Source organism: Rhinopithecus roxellana, chromosome 3 (genome assembly GCF_007565055.1).
Source record: "Rhinopithecus roxellana isolate Shanxi Qingling chromosome 3, ASM756505v1, whole genome shotgun sequence".
Lineage (NCBI taxonomy): Eukaryota > Metazoa > Chordata > Mammalia > Primates > Cercopithecidae > Rhinopithecus > Rhinopithecus roxellana.
The window spans coordinates 137147960-137171083 of NC_044551.1; the positions used below are offsets into that span (position 1 = coordinate 137147960).

The 23124-nt window shown below is 36.9% G+C and overlaps 1 protein-coding gene across 25 annotated transcripts in view; it reads left to right on the forward strand.

Moving 5' to 3' along the window:
- Positions 1-23124, forward strand: part of MEF2C (myocyte enhancer factor 2C) — a 184057-nt gene that overhangs the window by 143345 nt on the left and 17588 nt on the right. For all 25 annotated transcript variants that reach the window (XM_030926891.1, XM_030926879.1, XM_030926878.1 and 22 more), the window contains 2 exons: positions 7218-7404; positions 9880-9927. In XM_030926891.1, coding sequence (XP_030782751.1) covers positions 7218-7404; positions 9880-9927 — 235 coding nt within the window. The remainder of the gene's footprint in view (positions 1-7217; positions 7405-9879; positions 9928-23124) is intronic.

Genomic DNA, 23124 nt, shown 5'->3' on the forward strand with positions numbered 1-23124 from the left:
TTAGGTGATCCACCCGCCTGGGCCTCCCAAAGTGTTGGGATTACAGGCGTGAGCCACTGCGCCACGCCATTTGGGCCAATTTTTAGTTCTTATGGTCTGAGTTTCTCTTGCTATATAATACATTGATGTGGAGCAGCTGTGCACTAAGGTTTGTGAGTGTAGGATGTTAAGGCAGAGTACCTTAGGTGTGTCAGACAGTAAGAATCCCCTGCACAGTTGAAATAAAGACAGATATATGCAGTACTGCTGATCACTCAATGGAGGTGATCATTTAGGTGGAGTTTTAACCCCTAAAGTCCTGGGGGAATGCACATTGGATCATCATTTTTCTCATACTTTAGGGAGAGAGACATGTGATACATACCTGCATTCCCTCACAGGATTTCAGCCTGTTATGTAAAGAGTTCAAAATCAAGATACGTGATATCTTAAGGGGTGCAGCAGTGTGTGGCAGGGGCTGAAAAACCACATTAGAGTTTACGGGCAGAGCTGTGAGAAGGAGCCACCCAGCTCTGAGCTATGCCACAGAGTCTCCATCTCTTTAGTAAGTGCTTCAGTCTTCACGATGAAAAGCCCAGTTTTTGCACATTGCTCTGAGTTGCTGGAAGTCAATTTTGTTGAAAGTTTCCACAGCTGCTAAAACATTTACAGCAGGGCAAGGACACTCTGCCCTTTGTATGTAGAGAGTGTCTCCACCTCTTTAAAAACATTACAAGACTGTTTTTCTATTTCGAAGACCCGGTTTGAAGAGTTTCCCTTTTAAAACAGAAAATTTAATATTGTAGTCACCTGTTGGTATACCATAATTTATGCCCATATTCCTCAATTACATGAAATAATTCATGGGTGAATTGGAACTGTGTTGACCAGCATTTCCTCATGCTGGGTTTGCCATGGTTCATGCTGGGCTTCACAGCAAGAGAAAACACCTCCGTCTGAGGAACCAGCAGAAGTTAGGAAAGGGGCTGAACGAATGAGAGGCGGGTGCAAGTTGGTTGAGAGTAAAAGGGAAGGGAGTAAGTAGAAAGAAACAGTATATATTTTCTTCAAAATAATGTGCTGTGAAGAGAGAGAAATAATGCTGTACGTAGGATCAAGGGAGAAGTTAAAATGAAAACACTTGAGATTATTTACATACAGAGGAGAAGTGCTTCGAGGAACGGAAAGATTGAACATACAGGTACAATGGAGATAAAATGACCAAGCTTCTCAAGGAAGGGAAGGAGGATGGGACCTAAACAAGACGGTGTTACAGATAGGGCCAGGTGTAGCTAAGGTGGTAGCTGCGTAGAATGATGCTGAGTAGGTGACCATATAATGACCTCTATTTTATTTTTATTTAGTTTTATTTTTATTTTTTGAGATGGGGTCTCACCCTGTGCCTCAGGATGGAGTGCAGTGGCGTGATCCTGGCTCCCCTCAACCTCTGCCTCCCAAGTTCAAGTGATTCTCCTGCTTTAGCCTCCCAAGTAGCTGGGACTATAGGTGCCTGCCACCAGGCCTGGCTACTTTTTATATTTTTAGTAGAGATGGGGTTTCACCATGTTGGCCAGGCTCTTCTGAAACTCCTGACCTCAAGTGATCCACCCACCTTGGCCTTCCAAAGTGCTGGGATTACAGATGTGAGTCACCAGGCCTGGCTATTTTCTTTTTTTAAATATATTTAGTTTAGCTTCTATAGTTAATTAGGGAAGGGGAAAGCAGGTGCTTGAAAAAGGACTGAGAAGTTAGACATCATGAGGAGTAAGGGATGGAGAGGGAATGGACGAGTCCATGATAGACTTGTCAGGCAGCCTTGAGGGAATTTAGATAACAAGCAATTGGTCCTCACAAGTCATCAGAGTTGTATGATTTTTTTTTTTTTTTTCCTCTACTAGGGTCCAGCAGCTGGTAATGGTTAATCAAAATTTAAAGGTGTCATTAGTGGCAAAAAAAAGGATGGGGGGAAGATTCAGTTCAATCATTCGCATTAAATAAAAGAGGGCCCATTAACTAAAAATATTTTACTTAAACTATTTTATTTGACTTTTTTATTGGACTTTTCCTTGTGGTAAGTTTGGGAAAATACTGGGTTTTGGATAAGAGTTCAGATACTTTTCCGATTATGACTCACTACAATAACCATGATCACTTTGTTCAGGGATAAAAACTAAAAGTTTTTTAGCTGTCATGTCTGTGTCCTTCAAAGCTGGGACTGGCTTCATGGGCCCTCGACTTGGCCCTGTTCTCATAGGGCTGCACTTGGTTAAATACTATGCTGTCATTGTCTTGAAGTTCTTTATACTTTTTTTAAAAGGGCCCCCACATTTTCATTTTACACTGGGTCCTGCAAATTACATAGCCAGTTCTGCTGACAGCATTTTATTTAATCACCAAATTCTCTCTTTCTTCCTATCTTGAGTGTTTGTAAAAGTTGGAGTCTGGCCCTGAAGTCTTTGCAAGTTTAGTGTTTTTAACTACTTCTTGGCTTTCATTTTTTAGCCAAAAAAAAAAAAAATGTTTAAATGTAGATGCTTTCAAGTTTCCTAATTTTGAAAAGTCAAAGAGAAAAAAGAATAATGCCAATTTCTTGGAAATATTTATATGTGATTATAGCATTTGCTTTCCCTAAAATGTTTAGAGCTGCTTCGTCTCTTCAAGGATACAACCATTTCATGCTTTAGATAAGGAAATCAAGGTCAAGGGAGATTAAATGACCTGCCTGGTTAAATGGCAATTTATTACATAACCTGGACTGTAACTGAGATTTCTGATAGAAAGGCTAGTGTTCATTCTGATTCTCTAAAATATCTTCTCAGTGTGCTCATTTTTAAGTTTATAATTTGCTTTCAAAATTATAGATAGTTCCTTTAACTCAGAAACAGAAAATCAAATACCATATCTTCTCACTTAGAAGTGGGAGTTAACAATGGGTACACATGGACATAAAGATGGAAATAATAGACACTGGGGACTCCAAAAGTGGGGAAGGTAGCAGGGCGGGGTGAAGTTTGAAAAATTAGCTCTTAGGTACAGTGTTCACTATTTGGGTGATGGGTACACTAGAAATCCAGTCCCCGCCAGTATGCAATATATCCATGTAACAAACATGCACATGTATCTAAAATTAAATTAAATTTTAAAAAAATTATCATAGGTAGTTCTTGATACAGATAAGGAAACAAAGCAAAAGAGAAATAGAAAACAAATGATCTTGGTATATTTTATGAATTTTGAAATTTTGAAGTATACTCTGATACCATAATTATATTTGACTGCTTAGCCAATCACAAAGTAGTTTTATAATAATCATTATCATCCAATTGTTTCTGATCCAGAATTCTAGAAACTGAAGAATTAATTCTTGGGGATAATAGTCAGAGAAAGGAAGGAGTAGAATGACTTTCACTGACCTGGTTGTTAGGATGGTCCTGAACTCATTACATAATTATTAATAATCCTCTTTATTTCACCCCGGGGTGAAGGGGATATGGGCTTTACTCTCTAATGAGACACAACCAACATTCTATGGCATATTCAGGGAAGATATTGTTTTATAGCAGATCCTTAGATACCTAGTAAGAGTTAAACATTTATAAGTAGTAACAGTGAATTCAGATTAAAACATTTGTAGCCCAGAGATGGCTTTAAAATACCAACTCTAAGTTAACATGGAAGAGAGGAGTCTTTAAGATTTCTTTTTTCCTAAAACCTCAGACACTCCAGTGTAGATACTCACCCACATTTCATGAGAACCCATTTGGTTTATTATTTATGCGGTCCATAGATAATGAGCTTCTAATATCTAGCCCTTATTCACTTAACAGAACGATTTCTACTATAGCATTTTATTTCTATCCAAAAACTTATACTGTGTTGCATAGTGTTTTGGTAGCAAAAGCAACAGACTCAGTCACTAGATAGATGACCTTGGGCCACTTACTTAATCTTACCAGTTTGAAAAGGGAAGAATTATATCTATAGGCAAGGGATGTTTAAAGGGTTATATCATATCATGTATATCAATTATATAGCACAGTGCCTGCTCAATAAATAATATACAGTAAATAGAAGCTTTACTTTTGTGTTAGTACAGTGTCTTCCTAAAACTTCTCCTTTGAAGAAAAATAGTTAAGTTCCTGTAATAAGAGGTAGAGTAGGCTCTGCATTGCCTCATAGCAAAAGGGCACTATTTAACCAACATCATAAATGATTTTATAACCAAGGGGAAAGAAGAGCAGGAAAAAGAGATCAGGATATGGGCAAGTGGCAGGATAAATTACAGGATTAAATAGGGTGGTCAGGGTGGGCTTCCAAGAGAAGGCCAGATTTTGAGCAGGGACTTGAAGGAGGTGATGCAGTTCGTCATGGAAATGAAGCAGGGAGGCAGAAGGTGTTAGGTGATGAGATAACAGAGGTTGGCAAAAGCTAGAATTCCTGTGGACCCCTGGAAGAAAAAATTCTCATCTTGAGTTTTTATTCTAAGGTAAGAGCCCTCACGGGGTTTTGAGCAAAGGAGTGTTGGCATGACTTAAGCTTTTAAAGGGCCAATCTGATTTCTGGGTTGCAAATACAAAGGATGGCAAGGACCGGAGCAGGTAAATCTGTTAGGACATGACTGCAGTTATCTAGGCAAGAGATGGCACTGCTTGAGTCAGGGTAATAGCCACACCCTCCAGTCATTGTGATACCCAAAGATAGTCCAACAGATTTCCAAAATGCTCCCTAAGGAGACAGTCCCACCCCTGTAGAGTACCAATGTTCTAGATCTAGAGTTTCTCTTATGGCCCAAGGTTGCGCAGGAAACAGATGGCAAACTCTAAAGGGTAATTGAAGAGAGCTTATTAAAAGGACTGTTTACAGATGGGTAGAATTAAGGGAAACCTGAGAGAATAATGAAGTACATTAGGGCTTGCAACCTAGAAGCTGTTCCCATCTCTAGGCCTAAAGAAGTAAGTGGAGGGGAACAGTACCAGATCACAGCAAGATCTATGTGTATAGGAGAGAGCAACTCAAAAAGAGATGGAGTCTTCGCTAGAGAAACGCAGCCTCAGCCAGCCTGTGGCCCAGAAAGGATGACACCACTATAAAAAAAAATACCCTGACCTTGCTCCCTCCTGCTCTCTGTGCTGTTGCTGGTGCCTCCTCCACTGATCAGTGGAAAGCCAGAGGGCAGGAGAGCCTGGGTGATGCAGTCTGGAGGGTCAGCTCCTGGGCACATAGCAGAGTGAAGGGGCTAGAGAGTGGGTCTGGATGGAGCAAGTGGAGAATATACCTAGTAGAATCACTTTACTTTGTTTTCTTGGGTATGCTAGAGCAATCCTTATTTGGCCTTTTAATGAAGAAATACAATACGTTGTGCATGCTATAGACTTTGACTTTACAGCATATGCTAATTTTTTGTTGTTAAAGGGGGGCTGGAAATGTAAGGCTAAATTCATTATTTGATGTCTTATCAAACATTTATATTCTATTATGTCAATTTTTATCCAAAAATTATTTCCCCTGTTTACAATAGATAAAGCCTAATAAAGACTGGCCATATTACTGATATCACTTGAACATTTTTATTTCCCTCTGAAACAATGACAGATTGGGCCAGGTGTGGTAGCTCATGCCTGTAATCCCAGTACTTTGGGAGGCTGAGGTGGGCGGATCGCCTGAGCTTAGGAGTTCAAGAACAGCCTGGGCAACATGGCGAAATCTCATCTCTACTAAAAATACAAGAAAAATAGCTGGACATGGTGGCACGTGCCAACCACTATTTGGGAGGCAGAGGCAGGAGAATCATTTGAACCTGATAGGCAGAGGTTGCAGTGAACAGAGATGGCACCACTGCACTCCTACCTGAGGAACAGAGTGAGACTCTGTCTAAAAATAATAATAATAAAATAATAATAATAATAGTAAATATAAAATAAAAATGAAAAATCAAAGATGTGTGGAATAAAAGAGTTTTGAATGTAAAGCATTTGCTGTTGTCAATACTGACATGTCCAGAACATGGAAGAAAAGAAAAATGGGAAATAAATAATAAGGGAGCATAAACATAAACAAAGAAAAGTATTATGATCATCACCAAGATAAACAGAGAAATATTACACAGCAAGATGTACGATGCAGGCCAGCCGACCAAACAGTAACAGAAAGGGGATGTTAGCACTAAGCGAAAACAATAGTAAAAACAAAATAGGACCAAAAAAACCAACCAAGTGAGCCTTATGCACATATGCATTTAAATTTGCACAATAACTTATTGAGAACCCCCAAGGGAATGCCTTAATGCCATCTATAAATCTTATTCCATATATATGTCCATTTTATATTAAGAATGCCATATGCTTTGATACCATATGAGTTCTCCGGCGTTATATTCAAAGAGTATTTTTATTTGTAATGCTTAAAAAAAATAGCTACAATTATGTTCCTGTGTTCATCTAGTTAGTACAGCAGAAACATAAACATGATTTTGCTTAACTTGACAAAATAATTACTCAAAAATCAATCATTGAAACCTGGATTAATCTAATTAGACATCCACACAGCTTCAGTTCACTAAATATTTGGCAACTTTCGCAATTGAGACACAGGTCTTGCCATTTGTCCATGGCGGTACATACCAAAATATGAAGCAGAGCGTTTTCTGAACTATCACTTTAAAATGTGAATTATTGAATGATACATGCTCTGTTGAATCCTATATGTTAAAATGCCTATTCTCTTTAGAGTTACTTTTAAAAGACAGACTTTAAAGCATAATAATTAAGGTATATGTGCTATGCACATGCTTGGAGATGATTTTCTATCATTAAACTTCTACATAAATATGCTTCAGTAAGCAGTTAAAGGCTTTGGTTTGCATTTTAATCCTTTTTCTCCGTGAAGTCATCACAATCAGACACCTTTGATCTTGCAGTCATTTCTGGCACCAGATTCAGATATCACAAATGAACAATTACTACTTAATAGAATGGAATCCAAAGACAATGGAGTCTAATGAAATGGGGCTTTGTTTTAACAAAAGTGAAACATTTTCTAATGGTTGCAAAGGAAGAGTTCTAAGCACATTTAAGAAACCAATTTATGATCTGAATGTCTTGAGAGCTCTTAATGGTCTTCTAGACACCAAGTAGTTTGGAATGTAGAATTTTTCTTGGAAACATAAGGGCTGTCTGTCCTGAAGAGCTTCTGTTATTAATTCTTTTCTTTTACCTATGTTTTGTTTTCTGTTCCTGCAGGCTGTTCCACCTCCCAACTTCGAGATGCCAGTCTCCATCCCAGTGTCCAGCCACAACAGTTTGGTGTACAGCAACCCTGTCAGCTCACTGGGAAACCCCAACCTTTTGCCACTGGCTCACCCTTCTCTGCAGAGGAATAGTATGTCTCCTGGTGTAACACATCGACCTCCAAGTGCAGGTAACACAGGTATGTCCTCATAAGGATGTAATGCTAACGGATCATTGGAAGGGGCCACTTTTGGCAAAGCCAACACTGCTTTATCTACCAGATGTTTTCTGGTTTTCCATTTACTCTCCTTCATGGCTTTTACCATCCACCCCGGGGCTAGGTCTCCTGCATGATAGAGCCTAAACTCTTTAGTATGTCTTTGGAAATCTTTCATAATCTGCCATTTATCTTTTTCATTCTGCCACTTATCTCCTCCCGTGGCTATATTTTAACCACATATTCAAAAACAGGATGTCAGATGTCAGATATCCTTTCTCCACACTTTTACTTCTGCTCGTCCCCCATGCCTAAAATGCCATTTTCCCTCTTCCTCCTGGCAAGCTACCACTTCTTCTGTGAAATCTTCCCCTGTGTTCTCTGATAGTATTTATCCCATTTAGTTATTTATTATTTAGGTCACTTTTTGTTTATTTATACGGTAACTTATCCCACAAAGGACTTAGGCAGAAAGAAAATATAAGATAGCATCATTTGTAAGACATATGAAATGAAAACAAAGCTGAGTCAGAAATGAAGTTAATTAAACACATGTACACCTGCCCCAAATTTGTCTCTGCACTTTTACTTGCTGTTGTTCAATTCGCAGTGTCCAAGGGAAAAATAAATTATTGCTCAGAAAAAGTTCATCCATTCTTAGTACTTAGAACAATCAAAATACATTATGATGAATTGTATTGAATATGTGTCTGTTTTGATACTGGTTTTAAAGAACATTAAAGGGAAGAATGTTCTCTTGATTTGCTAGATTCATAATAGGAACCAAGTCAATGAATATTGAATATAACAAAACTATTCCTTTATTTTTCCAGAAGCAGCATCAAAAATAATTGTATTTCTAAGTCACATACAGCAAACCATTATATATTTGCATTTCATATTTTTAAAAGTACCCATGGGAAATTTTTAATATATCTTACATACACATAGCTGTATGAAAGTAGTTTATTCATGGAGGAATTTTCCTGTAGAATACTTACATATCTGCCTTACAGTTAGAACCAAACATGTGTTACTATTTTTGTTACAGAAGCTTTGTATAGAAAATATAATTAAATTCATCCAAATAAAAAATTTTAATAAATCTTGAGTCAGGAAATGTGTTCAAAGGACTTCATTGGGCTATTCTCTTGACTTTTGAATATATTTGAATGTTTTCATATGAATTTTCAGTAACCACATTTATTCCCTTCAGATCATACTCGAATGCAGTTCACTTTTCTATTTGATAAACTCATGCTCATTTTTTTAATTTGATACTTTATTTCCAAAATATTATCTGATTGGAAATAATAAACATTTTCTTAAACTGTAACGAAGGCCAGATGCAATGGATCACTCCTGTAATCTCAACACTTTAGGAGGCTGAGGTGGGAGGATTGCTGGAGCCCAGGAATTCAAGACCAGCCTGGGCAACATAGAGAGACCCCATCTCTACAAACTTTTTTTAAAAATTAACTGGGTATGTTGGCTTCTGTCTGTGGTCCCGGCTACTCAAGAGGCTGGGGTGGGAGGACCACTTGAGCCTGGGAGGTTGAGGCTGAAGTGAGCCATAATCCTCCCACTGCACTCCAGCCTGGGCAACAGAGCAAGCTCTGTCACAAAAAAAAAAAAGTATGTATGTGTGTGTATGTATATATACACACACATATATATGCATACATATATATACACACACATATAAACATTTTCTTTTAATTCCAAAACTTGAACCAACTAATAATTATAGAGTATCACTTAGAGGCAATTAGAAAATCTAGATGATATTCTCACTATTATTATTTTGGCTGAATCTTGTTTTTTTCAAAACTAAAAGTAATTTTTATATTCAATATCTTATTGAAACATCTTGACTCTCATAAATAAACATTGCCAAATTTTAACATACTTTCTTAAGTTAGCGGTGAGTAAGCATATGTTTCTTAATTTGTGGCCAGTGAAAAATTTGTTTTATTGTGTCAGTCAATAAGATTTGAGTAGTAAATGTAGGTAGATTCATGAAACGATCAAATTTCTGGACAATTAACATTGCTCAAAATTAATGGCATAAAACATATTTACAAAGAACTAAACATCAAATGTGAAGTCATCTGAGCATATAGTAGACCTTCCTCTTTCTTTCGCTTTCTATAAAACATCTGCTTAGAGAAAACCTAGACTTAGAGATAATAAAAATGCAGAGACCAAAGACTGGATTTTTTAAAATGTAACTTTCTTAGAAAAAAAGATTCTGCAAAATGTCAGTGATTGAATGTATTTTTAACGTTTGAGCACAGCATGGCACAGTAAAACAAATGTCAGCCATCTGACTTGGGTTGTACTTTACAAGTTTATGACTATTGCAAGAGGACAAAATACTGAGGTTGCTAAAGGTAAAGTGTTTTGTTCTGTGGGCCTTTAGCCTTTCTCGTTTTGATCTTCCTCTTTAATCCATAGGTGGTCTGATGGGTGGAGACCTCACATCTGGTGCAGGCACCAGTGCAGGTAAGCACAGACTCCATACTGCAGTATGTATTATTGTTCTGAGTTCTTCTACTAGGTGATTTGCAGGACAAAGTCTTTTAACAAATAAAGTTAAGAGATCTGTGAGAGGCCTGGAAAAATGACACCAATAATTTTTAAAGCACTTTTCTGAAGCAGGAGTGGTTAAACAATAACTTAAAAGAAAATTGTTTATTAACTAGAACCTTCCTTAATAAAACTTCAGCTGGTCAGCAGAAAATTAAGGGCTCTGATCCAATCGACCTAATCCTGGATACCATCCTTGGACACAAGAGTACCTTTAGCAAACCATACTTTTTGCGTTCTCTGTTAATTATTTCACATTAAATGTGAATCATTTTCCACCCAAAGAAGTATTGAACTTCTGTGCATTTCTAAAGGAGAGTACATAAAGAAAAGGAGGGGTTAAGATTATAATCATTCAACAGTACTGTTAATAAAATAAAATCACATTGGCATTAAAATGAGCTCTTAGAGAACATGAGTATAATGCATCCCAAAAAGACCCTAAAATATATTTCAGCTAAGAACTTCTTACACTGTGACCAATAATTGTCTCAGTCACATATCTCCAGGTTTCCACGTTAACTCATAATATCAAGATTATTGAAATATTGATGTCATTTTCAATGCGGAGGCAAGATAGCACAATACTTTCAAATGCCAACTGCAGTTCACTATTGGCATAACAAGTAACCATGGTAATTTCTGCAGCTGGAACATGCTATACATTTAAAATAGTAGGAGGCAGGCATGAATGACACAAGGTTATGTTTGAAATGTCAAAAAAAATCAAGTTTATTGAAATAGCCATGGATAGCCTAATTAAAATATTTTGCCAGGGTCAAGTAGAATAGCCTGCTAATTATAAGAAAGAAGATAAAGAAAATTGGTTTACAAATACAATTTTTATAAATATATCTATTTGAGGGTAGACTTTCTCTTTTCTGATGCTGGCTCTTCACTAATTCAGTGAATAATGAAGAAAAAGTATTAGACTTACACAGTGATTAGCAAATAAGATGAATAACACTAGCTTCCTATTTTATATATCTTTTGAAAATTAGGTCGAGTCAAATTAGTGAGTAAACTCACGTAATATTTTGCTGGACATGGAAATGAATTTTTTTCCCTCAAAAAATGCTGTGTGGTTTGCAGACTCAAAATTAGAGAACCGGGTCAAATCCAGACCAATGTTTCTTGGATCCAAGTGTCTGCCAAACACTATGGTTAGAAAAAATGGTGAGGACTGAGAATTGGATGGTCACAAAGACCAAGATATAATGTAAGAAAAATGGTTTAGATGTTATGATGTTTTACCCAATATCTCACTGCACCGGTTTGCTTGCTGTTATGGAAACAGCTAGTAGTAGTTATGAACATAATTAAAAGTAGTAAAAAAAAAAAAAATGTGGAGGAAAACATGGCCTACTCAGCTTTGATGGAAGTGGCTTGTTACTGCTTAATAGCTAGAATGCTTTAGAATCCTATATTGAAAATAAAAAATGTTTGGTTTTTTAATTATTCTGTCATTGTCAATTCCCAGACAGTTGGCTAAGTTTAATGATCCTCTAGGGATAGAGAAGACTCTCAGTCCTGTAGGCATGAAAGTTTGACACATATAGGATATAGTATCATTGAACTAACAAAATCTTATGCACTTAGCAAATTCATTCTCTTACCTCAGGACCTCTACCATAGGCATGAGAATCTTCTAATTCAGAAATAGAAGAAAACAAAAAGAAAGACACTGAATTGCTCCACCCTGCTGATAATAAATATTATATCTTGATTTTATCTAATAACTACAAGCATGTAGTTTCACAGTTTCTATATAGCTGTGAAAGTGTTACCCATATTTTAAAAATAGAGGAAGAAGCCCTTTCTAACTCTAGTCCCAAGGAACACCTGTTGCAGATGCCACTTAGTCTCAAGCTTAGCTGTCATGTCCTGCTCATAACTCAGCCATCTTCCCCTTCTTTCTCATGCCAACCAGTGTCATATGTCAGGCTGAATATATCAGTGCTGATGTCAGAGAATCACATAACACCAGAGGAAAACAAGGCCAGCCAGAATATTGCTACATTTTCAGAAAAGAAAACCAAATATAGCTTCCAAATTGTGCATATTGTCATTGAAATTCAAGGTTTCAGATAAAGTTTGAAACTCTTGAGACCAAGTGGCAAGACTGCAATTGTGTTAAATACTTTTTAGCAGTTGCAATTGTGTTAAATACTTTTTAGCAGTTGCAGTTTTTTTCAAAATAAGTCATCTCACTTTGTAAAAAAAAAAAAAAAAAAAAAAGAAAAAGAAAAAGAAAAGAAAAAAAAAAGTGAGGGGGAGGGAGAGTCTCATGAGGGAAGGAAGTAAGTTGAACATTTCTTATGTGCCTATAAATACTAAAGGCCAAAAAGGTAAGCACGCTTTTTTTCAGCTCAGTTTGATCGTAAAGTGTGGCATCTTTCCTATCCAGTGCCTGAGCTATCCTTTTCTATCATACCATCATCCAGTAAGTTTCTAGAACCTCCTAATTCACCTTCCTGCTTTATATTGCATCCTGCTCCAGTCTCCCCAGGACTGCTTGTTCTTTCTTAAAACCTTAAGCTCACTATAGGTCATCATTCACATGCCAAAAATCCAGCTATGGCTTCTTTTTCAGAATTAACCATGAACCTCTTATGCCTGGGCCCATTCCTACTCTCCAGCCTTAATCTTCTTCCCTTCTGCCACTGCCATCAAGAACCCGGCCGTCCAACTCTACTAACAGTAAACATTTAAACTGGTCTTACTGCGCACTCTGCAAAAAGTATCATTTTCATAATAGTCGCTTAAAGTAAGTGTTCACATTATGCCCTTTCTACAGATTGGGAAACTGAGGCACAGGGAAATTAAGTAATTGCTCAAGGAGGAATCCAGGCAGTCGGGTTCCATAGTGTGTGTATGTATATGTGTGTGTTTTGATACAGTGTCTTGCTCAGTCATCCAGGTTGGAGTGCAGTGGTGTGATCTGGGCTCACTGCAGCCTCAGCCTCCCAGTCTCAAGCAGTCCTCTGCCTCAGCCTACTGAGTAGCTGGGACCACAGGCATGCACCACCATGCTTGACAATTTTTTAATTTTTTTTCCTTATAGAGATGGGATCTTGCTATGATTTTCAGGCTGGTCTTGAACTCCTGGATTCAAGCAGTCCTCTTTCCTTGGCTTCCCAAAGTGCTAGGATTATAGGAATGAGCCTCTGCACCCAGCCTCAGAGTGTGTGCTCTTAATTGCTACACTGTGCCGCCACTTGGCAATGTCATGGCCACTTGCTCTTACCTATGCAATCCTAGCATGCCTTTCCTTCTCCTGCTTCATGCTACTGAGCACTCTTTGTCATCCCACAGAATTCACTTCAGCCATTTGAGAAAAGCCTTTCCTGACTCTTATAGAGAGGTTATGCACCTCTTTCCTGTGCTTCCATAGCAGCCTGTACCAACATTACATTTCTCATTGCATTATGACTGCAACATCTGGGCACATCTCTCTAGGACACACAGCTCTGTGGAGGCAAACTGTTTCTTATTCAGTTTGTATTCCCAGTTTAACACATAAGCATTAGCACACAGCAGATACTCAGTAAATGTTTTTCAGCTGAGTAAGGCAAAAATGGATCTTCTAGCCATAAAGTTTTAATAGTGTTGATGTAAATCAGAAGGAACATTTCAAAGAAATTATGTAATTTTCAATACAAAAAGATATACCTTTGATCTGTAACTCACAAAAATAATGTATTTTTCTGAAGCAGTATACGAATGTTTAATTAACTATTTGATTAAATGGCTGAGTACCCTGGGCCAGTAAAGCAAAGTTTCACTAACTCCTCTAATATTCTTAAAGGAAAACCTAAAGAGCTGACAGATAGCAGTAAATGAAATGTGGGTTGCTATCTCAGGCCATCACAAATCACCTCTTAAAACAATGAACTTCTTATCATCACTTAACTTGAAATACTTTCAAAGATGAAGGCAAAGGGTAATAAAGAAGTAGCGGGATGGGGTTGTACGCTTAGTATAAGAGAAATACACAGCAAGTCATCATAATACTTTAGTTAGTAACAGTGACTTTTCTAAGGTTTCAGTTGATGGTTATTCATCTACTACTTAATTCTTTCAACAACCTAAATGAAAAGTCACTGCTTTTAAAATAACATATTGTCATAACTCTGTACATTAAAACCAATAAAACTTTTTTCTTTTTCTTTTTCTTTTTCTTTTTTTTTGAGACGCTGTCTTGCTCTGTTACCCAGACTGGAGTGCAGTGGTGTGATCTCAGCTCACTGCAACTTCTGCCTCCCAGGTTCAAGCAATTCTCCTGCCTCAGCCTCCTGAGTAGCTGGGACTATGCAGGTGCATGCCGCCATGCCGAGCTAATTTTTTGTATTTTAGTAGAGACGGGGTTTCACCCTGTTGTCAAGGCTGGTCACAAACTCCTGAGCTCAGGCAATCTGCGCACCTCAGCCTCCCAAAGTGCTGAGATTACAGGCGTGAGCCACCGCACCCGACCACATTAAAGCTTTTAATGTGCTAATCTGAGTGGTTATTGATGATTGTAAGATCAAGTTCGGTTGTTTTGTAGTTATTAGATTTAATGGAAATAACCATTAGCACAGCAATGCCTTGTGTTGGATTATTCACTATCCTGTTAGTGTCCTTTGTTTTCACTTTGATAATATGATTGCCTTTTATTGAGTAGAAAGGACTAGTGTGCTCAAGGATTTATTGATTCGTAGTTGAGACCAAAAAGAGAAAGAGAAAAAAGAAAAGAAAAACCTTTAGGAATCCCTTTGAACATTAAAGATAATTTTACAATCTACATAGCTATTTGACACGAAGGCAAAGGAGATTTATGTATATTGGTTAATACTTTTAATTAGCATTTATTGTAAATTAGATATAATTTTATATAAAAAGAAACTAACAGCTGTTTCCTTATTTTGATTGTTAATTGTTTACCATTTTATGCATTTGGTTGTCAAGCATTGTCACTTCTGGAATGCTTAATTTATGTCAGCTAAATACGTGGAGAGTTGATGGTGGCAGTGTACTGCCATGGATAAATACTGAGCAGTGAATAGGAGATCTGGTTTCCAGACTCTGGAAGGACTCCATCTAGCAAGACCTTAGATCATGACTTAGCACCTTTGAACTTAGTACTTACTCAGATTGGAGATAAGAAACAAATATTTTTACAATCCATTTACACGCAATGCTTTATGATAATAATATAATCATAAAATTTTGCTTATATTTTTGTAATTCATCTAGCATTGAAAAAGAAAAAACTTAGCACATTACAAAAGCAGAACTAAGTGGAAAGAGGAAAGGTCAGACAATGCTTAATTTTTCTGTACCAGTACCATTGTTTTGCAAGTATTTGTTTTCAAGAATACTTATCAAAAATTTCCTGGCTGACTTTTTTATCAGCCAGAAAGACTTCTCTGCATTTCTTACTTAGTGATTTAAAGTATCAGTGAAGTGGCTAAAATTTTAGTTTAAAAGATTGGCTTTAACAAGTTTGCATTTTTGTTGCCCAGGAAAACATAACTTCAGATTGCAATATTCAAGAAAGGGAGAAAGGTACTTAATTACCCTCAAATAAGAAAACTAACTGTTAGTATAAAGATACAATTTTTATATTATTTTTAAAATATTATTAAGCACCAAATGAAAAAAAATCTAGGTTAATAGTTGGGTTCTGCTTTGAAAGTATTGTTCCATTAGTTTGAATTGTTCTGAATTAAAAATTCTGAATTCATTTGCAGTTTTACCTTGGGAGTTCACCCATAACATAAGTAAATATCTAACCGCATAACTTTATTATTATTATCTATGAAATTAAGTGACAATGATTTTTTAACCCAAACCAAGTTTATCAAGATGAAAGGAAAAAAATACCTAATCCTCAAATTAGATAGCTACAGCGTGTGGTATGCAGTTACTGCCAAGAAAATCAGTGTTAACTTTCCATATACAAAACCTGACAAATTATAGATAAACCAGTACCTTGATACCATTCTCTAGGGGCTGATGTTGAAGTGGGAAAGGCAGGTCAAAGCTAAGACAAATGAAAAATGTTACAGGTTAAGTCAGGATGTTGTAAAATATGCCTTCGACCCCTTTGGTTTGACTTCATTCCTAAGAAGTTTGATTTCCAGAGGAAAAAAGAAAATTTTAGGTTATAACTTCCTAGAGAGTGTTTTAGCACATTTTAGAGCCCTTTGTTTATCCTGATTTCTAACTTCACAAATTGTGTTCTTTTTATCCTCTATCCTTCTATATATACAGTAAACTACTGTGAAGATTGGTTTCTTTACTCATATCCCATTGATTTAACCTATTAGTGTGAAGGATAATAAAACCTTGGTTGTTTTTAATATTAAATTCTAGCTGTTAATATTTCCCCCTGAAATACTAGTTTTATTCAAAATTTGTCTTTTTTCCCAAGCAGTCTTTTTTCTTTATACACCTATTAGGTTCCTCTTCCCTATCTTTGGCATCACGATAAGATTTTATTTGGAGATAACACGGAAAGGAAAGCTTTTTTCATAATCATCAGTGATGTGACATTGTGCATCAGTAGACAGCAGATGCTGAAGGGGGGATGTGGTTAAAAACCCCCACTTTTGGAAATCAATTTTTTACTTACCAGGGACTTTCTCACTCGGTGCTTCAAGGCTGTCGGCCAAGAGTATAATCTGCTGTTTTTAGACAAACCTTTGCCAATCACTTAAATTTTGCAGTTACACTTACATAGTATGTTTCAGTCGAATTTCAATCCAAAGAGTATTTAGTCATGATACAGTATCATATTTGAAAGATCATTAGCTATGTTAAACTTAAGTATTGTACCAAGAACCTTGGATAAACAGTTTAAATTTATAGCCAACCGATACCTCCAAAAGGTGCTAAGTATTCACTGTGTTTATTATTGCTCCATTTCAATTGTTTTAACTCAATATTTAAGTTTATCCATTTTACTAGACATTATGCCTTCTTTTTACAATTTCTTGACCCTAGAGTCCACCCACCACCTCCAGTTATGATAAAGAACCAGTTATGTTGTATTTAAATTGTAAGGGGGAAAAAACCCTGCTACACTAGTATAGAATATTATAATATAGTAGTAAGAGAAAACTAAATATATGGCCAGTTTACATATTCAAACATTGCAACCTTAATTTACCTAACAATCAAGAAAACTGAATCTTTAGTTGGGTCTAATATTAAGCAACTCAGTGAAAACTGTAAAACCATGGAGCAAAATTTTTGAAGTTTGGGGAAAGATTCCAGAGGCAGATATTCAAAATAATAAAACAACCAAGGAAAGTATGTGTTTACAAATTATTTTAGGAATGGCACTATCGCCCTTGAAAAGTCTATTAAACTCCTCTTTTTCAGGATTGATGTAAAAATTAAATGAGATAATTGATGCAAGGCGTCTAACATAGTTTCTGCCCCAGAGTAAGTGCTTATTAATAAATGTGAGCTATGGTTATAATCATCTACATTCTTGATTTTTCTAGCCTGTCTGGTTATAGTGTTTAGTTTAATGCAGTTCCAGTAGTATTTATGAAATGTGTGGTGAAGGGAGCACACCAGCAGGCTTCACAGAGATGTCCAGCGCAGGGCTCCTATCCTCAAAGGTGGAAGTAAAGCAGATGGATTAATAAATCTGAAGCAGAATGTGAGAGCAGTACAGTTCAGTGCAACACATTTCACTTTGAACGTTAGGAACTTCTGATGTGTTCGCAGCAGTTGTGTAAATGTTAAAACCACAAGTAATTATTCTTTCTCTTCTGTCACGCTCTCTCTAATTTATACTGTCTCAATATTTTTGTTTATAAAAGTGACTGAAAGAATGAGGGATTGTGTCAATAATGAAGACACCCCCTCATTTTTAGCAAAGAGACAGCCCCAAAATCTCAAGAAGTGAACAATTAAATGAGTCATAAATCTATCATTCATAGTTAAATGGAATTTTTTAAAGATAGTGTGGTTCAATGGCATTTTTATGGTGCAATTAAAAACTATCCCTTCAGTAAATCAGTGCTCAAAGGAGAATGATATTTGGGTTTTTTATATATGTATGCTGGAAACATCAGACTGTCAATTTCTTCCTTATTTGCAAATACAAGGATGCATGCTAAATCTCAGACATCTAGCTTTTGTAATGTAGTGGTAGCAACCTGCATTTTGGATTCAAATCAAAGCTCTCTTCCTTGCTGACAGGGTGATCTCAGTCAAGTAACGGAAACTTCTTAAGCCTCAGTTTCCTCATCTGTCAAAAGCTGGGATGGTGATGCCTAAATCCACATTACCGTTAGGACAAATGAGAAAGTCGTTTGCCAACACAAACCTACTTTATGGACTCTGAATCTTTGGAAAAGCAACTTAGTAATAAATAAAAATTTTTTTTTTTTTTTTTTTTTTTGAGGCAGAGTCTCGCTCTGTCGCCCAGACTGGAGTGCAGTGGCTCAATCTCGGCTCACTGCAAGCTCCGCCTCCCGGGTTCACGCCATTCTCCTGCCTCAGCCTCCTGAGTAGCTGGGACTACAGGCGCCCGCCACCTCGCCCGGCTAGTTTTTTTGTATTTTTAGTAGAGACGGGGTTTCACCATGTTAGCCAGGATGGTCTCGATCTCCTGACCTCGTGATCCGCCCGTCTCGGCCTCCCAAAGTGCTGGGATTACAGGCTTGAGCCACCGCGCCCGGCCATAAATAAAAATTCTTTACCTCTCCCTCATAATCCAGAGCTTACATAGGATGTGCTGTACGTTAAAAGCTCATTGTTTCATTGACAGACTGTTAATTTCTCTCTCTCTCTCTCTCTCTCACACACACACACACACACAATCGTTGAACAAAACACAGCCCAAGAAACATCAAGGACAAATAGGCTAGATATGAAATTCCTGAAGCTTTGGTCTAGCATCAGGTGACATGGTCAAAGAGAAGAGACAGCTCTCTTTTTAGAACATCTGATGCCCCCGAACTGGTATGGCCAAGAATAGTTCTGGCTTTGGTGTAGTCTTGGGGTATTTCTCTAAGAATATACCACAGAATGCACTGAGGTTTCACAGGAGTTTTTTCATAGTCTAACATTATGCATTATTATATAATTTCCCTAAGAAAACCCCAGAAAAAGTGGAGCCTTTATTTTGTGTGTAAGAATCCCTAATCAAGAGTCTTTAGCAAGATAAGAATCAGAACTCTGATTTGCCCCCATTCTACATTAAGCATATTGAAATTTTCATCATTCCCAGATTTCTGACCCCTGAATATTTTGTGGTTGTCTTTTGTCTTAGAGCTATTCAATGTAAAATATCTTTTTTCTCAAAAAAAAAAAAAAAAAAAAAAAAAAAACCTGATGTTGATACATAGCAGCTGAGTAACTTACAGTTCCTAGCACATGTAACAAGGTTTCAGGCATTCAGTCTAGGTCTGCAGTCCAGAAGATCATATTTTTCCACTAATTTTTTTTCAACTGTCACTTCCAGTAGAGTAGGGGATTGTACGAGCAAGCTTATGATACACAATTTAAAGTGATTTTCAATAAAAAGATGTATGTTCATTTGAGGCATAAAACAGTATCCTAATATTGGAAACTAACTTTTAATCTTAAAACTAAAATATAAAGTTAATTGATGATAGTGAGCATTATTATGTATGTGACATTTCCTGTCTAACAACCCAGTATGCTGTAACTGTTTTCAAAATAGCTTTAATTTTTTTTAAAAAGTGAGTAAAACATTTTGTTGAAGTAAAAGCAGCAAATCGATACTTCAGAGGTCCAGCTATATGTTCAGCTTAATGTTTTCCTGTGGCAATTTGCTTCAAATCCCTCAAAATCAGATACTATTAACAAGTTACTAAATTATTTTTATACATTTACATATTAGAAGTTATTTCCCAGATAACGACTAATCGCGGATACTAAAAAATACTGGACATTTCACTGTAACATTGGGTGTTTCTGATAGAAGCTGGTCTCCTAAAGTGACTGTAATTAGGTAAGCATCATTACCATTTGAGTATATTACAGGGGAGAAGATTATTGATTTAAATATTACAAAATCTACTTTTAAAAGTGTATTTAATCATCCACTCAAAATAGCACACTGAAAGTTAAAGCAGCTACTCTGGTGTTCAGTTTAGCTAAACCCAGTATTTCCTACTTGTAAATATTTATTTATCCAGAAAGAGACCAGAAATGTGGTTTGAAACATCACCATTTTGTGCCTCCTTATGCAAATTCAGTGTCTTCTGAACCAGAACTACTATTTATTGTGCCCAAGTTACAACATGTCCCTCAAACTTGCACATCACCTCTGGCTTAGGACAACCTTGACTGTCCTGTCCCTAGTCTCACAAATCAGTCGTGTCCTCTCTTCATTTGTATCCCCATAATTTGAAAATGAGACTCGACATAGAAAGGCTTTCACTATCTCACAGCATGACCAGTTCTGAAGGAGCAGTGTAGTGTTGTACTTCAGGGCATGGACTCTGGACACACTACTTGGGCTTCAAATCATAGCTCCACCAGTTGATAGCTGTTTGACATTGAGCAAATTCCTGGACCTCCCTTTTCTTTGATTTTCTCATTTCTCATTTTTCTTAGGGATACTATCAGTATTCCACAGGGTTGTTCTTGTGAGGATTAAAAGTGCTTTACATCCATGTACAATAACTAACACTTACATAGCAGTTACAAGTGCCTGGTAATCTTCTGAGCAGTTAATGTGTATGCTTAATGTTGTGTTATTGGTAAATAATACTATACACTGTGTTTGCGATTGCTAATATTATTGGATGGTAAGATTGTCAATGACTGCCTCAGATGAGTACCTGAGAGCCTCTCATTCAGATTACTTTTATGCTTCTTTCACACTAGGGAAGTACTTCTATTGAGAAAACTAAGGCTCAGTAGGGTTGAGGGAACTCTTAACAGAAACATCTTGAGTAGAACCTAGATTTCTCTGCCTTATCTCTTCTTGTCTCCCAACTCCTGGCTGCCTGTAAATCTTTCCCTCTGTGCTGCCTCATTCAGACATCATTTCTCATGTATTCTAGAGCAAGTCATTCTAACTAGCTTCTCTAACAGCAGTCCAACCCCCTTTTGTCTCTCCTTTCCACTGCCATCATTGTTCTTTTCCTAACACAAATTTAACAAAGCTAACAACTTGGGAGCTATCTTAGGCGCTCATTTTCTAGAGTATAAAGTTTGGTAAAAATTTAGTATAAAGCCTACAGTGTGAAGTTAACATAATCTGAGAGGTTCATGTTAGCCAAGCCTTCTTTTTCAACTTCGGAAAACTGTATGCTCCACATACAGTGTTTCATCTTCGGAGGAATTCCCCTCCTTCTAAACTCCAAGATCTCTCTGTCCTGCATTCCTTCTCTCCACAAAGCATCTCTCTCTGAACCATCTGATAAATTCCTGTTCACTCTTAATAGCCACGCTGCCACCATTCTTTTTCCTAGGATATCATGCAGCTCATCTTTTGGTGAAAAATTCTGTATGAGTAAATTCATATTGAGATTTATCTTGATATAACAACAACCTGTGGCAGCAAGTACTCGTCAGTGTGGAAGAAAATATCAGAGACTTCAACTTTTCATTTTCATTAGGGAAAATGTCTGACTTGTTTGAGTCTACCACTTGCAGTTAGTTAGCTAAGGTAATGTGCTGTGAAATGATTAACAGGTGCAACAGGTAGAAAAGTAGCTTTAATTAACCCTCTATAAACAAATTTAGTAGGTGGGCACTTACATGATTTCCTGGCTTTCGTGTTACATGGTTGATAAGCAGTTTGTCTCAATAGTGTACTTGGTCATCGGTTTGCAATCATTATCGAAAATGTAAAATGTTCTCAAGTAGCATAAAGAGAAGAGACCCTTGACGTTTGAATTTAACAAGTTGCTCATTACATTTTCAGTTCTCACCTCGTTGTCCCTCAATAACTTACCTTTTAGTGCCTTTCCTGAATAATTCTTAATTTTTCTAGCATATTCTTTGTATCTATTTGCAAAGCACCTGAAACATACAAAGAACTAGTACTCTGTGTATTATCACTGCCTCTAATTGCAGCAGAGTGGAGTGAATTCATTGTGGGCTGAAGTTGTCTGAAAAGCATCATGAAAGAGTTGGAACTTCAGCTGATCCTTAAAAGATAAATTTGAATTAAACAGGAGAGCCAATACTGCCAGTTATTGAACTGCTAGAGCAAAGATTTGCATATATTCCAAGGACCATAAGGCAGGCTGTGGCCATTGGAAATTAGATTTCATAGATAGAGTGTGTCAACTGTAGACAGTTCTGAGAGTCAGGCAGGGCACTGACTCAGCTGTGTTAAGCATTCATGTATAAAAAGGAACATGATGGAAGTAGCAGTTTAGAAAGACTTCCTTGAGTGAGTTGGATAGCATCACACAAATGCACAAAAGTTGGAATACAGCTTTAAGGAACTCCTCTGAAGGCCTGAAACTCCTCTTAAGGCCTGGTGAAGAACCCCTCAACTAGAGACCAGAGGCCCAGATGGAGAGTTGCTGAAATATTTATTCAAATGGTGATGAAAGCCAAAGCTAAGATGGCGGCAGTGGAAGTAGAGACAGGCATTTTTGAAGAAAAATGAACAAGATTTGGTATCTCATTGGATATGGAGATGGAAGAAGGAAGGTAAGATGATGGAAGATGACAGTTTGGTAAATTAAAAAATGGGTATTCCAATGACAGAATTAGCCATGGTCCATAGTGACTAGTTCTGTTTGTGCTTATTAGTCTTATATGCTTGTATTCATAATTGAAATTCCTAGAAAAGAAAAAGGAACAAGTGAAGAAAACTCAAAATGCCTAAACATCCAAATAAAAGAAAGTTTCAGAACTTTGGGCTCAAAGAGAGCTACATGTTCAAGTGAGCTCTGTGAGACAAGGCAAAATGCCTTCCTCATAATATCTTAAGTCAGGAATATGTTCTTTGAATTTACAACTTCTTAAAATAGGAGTCAATAAAAAAAAATGCAGCAAGTGTTTGCTAGTTAACTGGGGAGAAAAATGTTTTTTCTCCTAACACCACATTCAAGTTCTATGTATTGACACTAATTTTAATATGAGTATATACAAACTTGTACCAGAAGAGGTAGATTC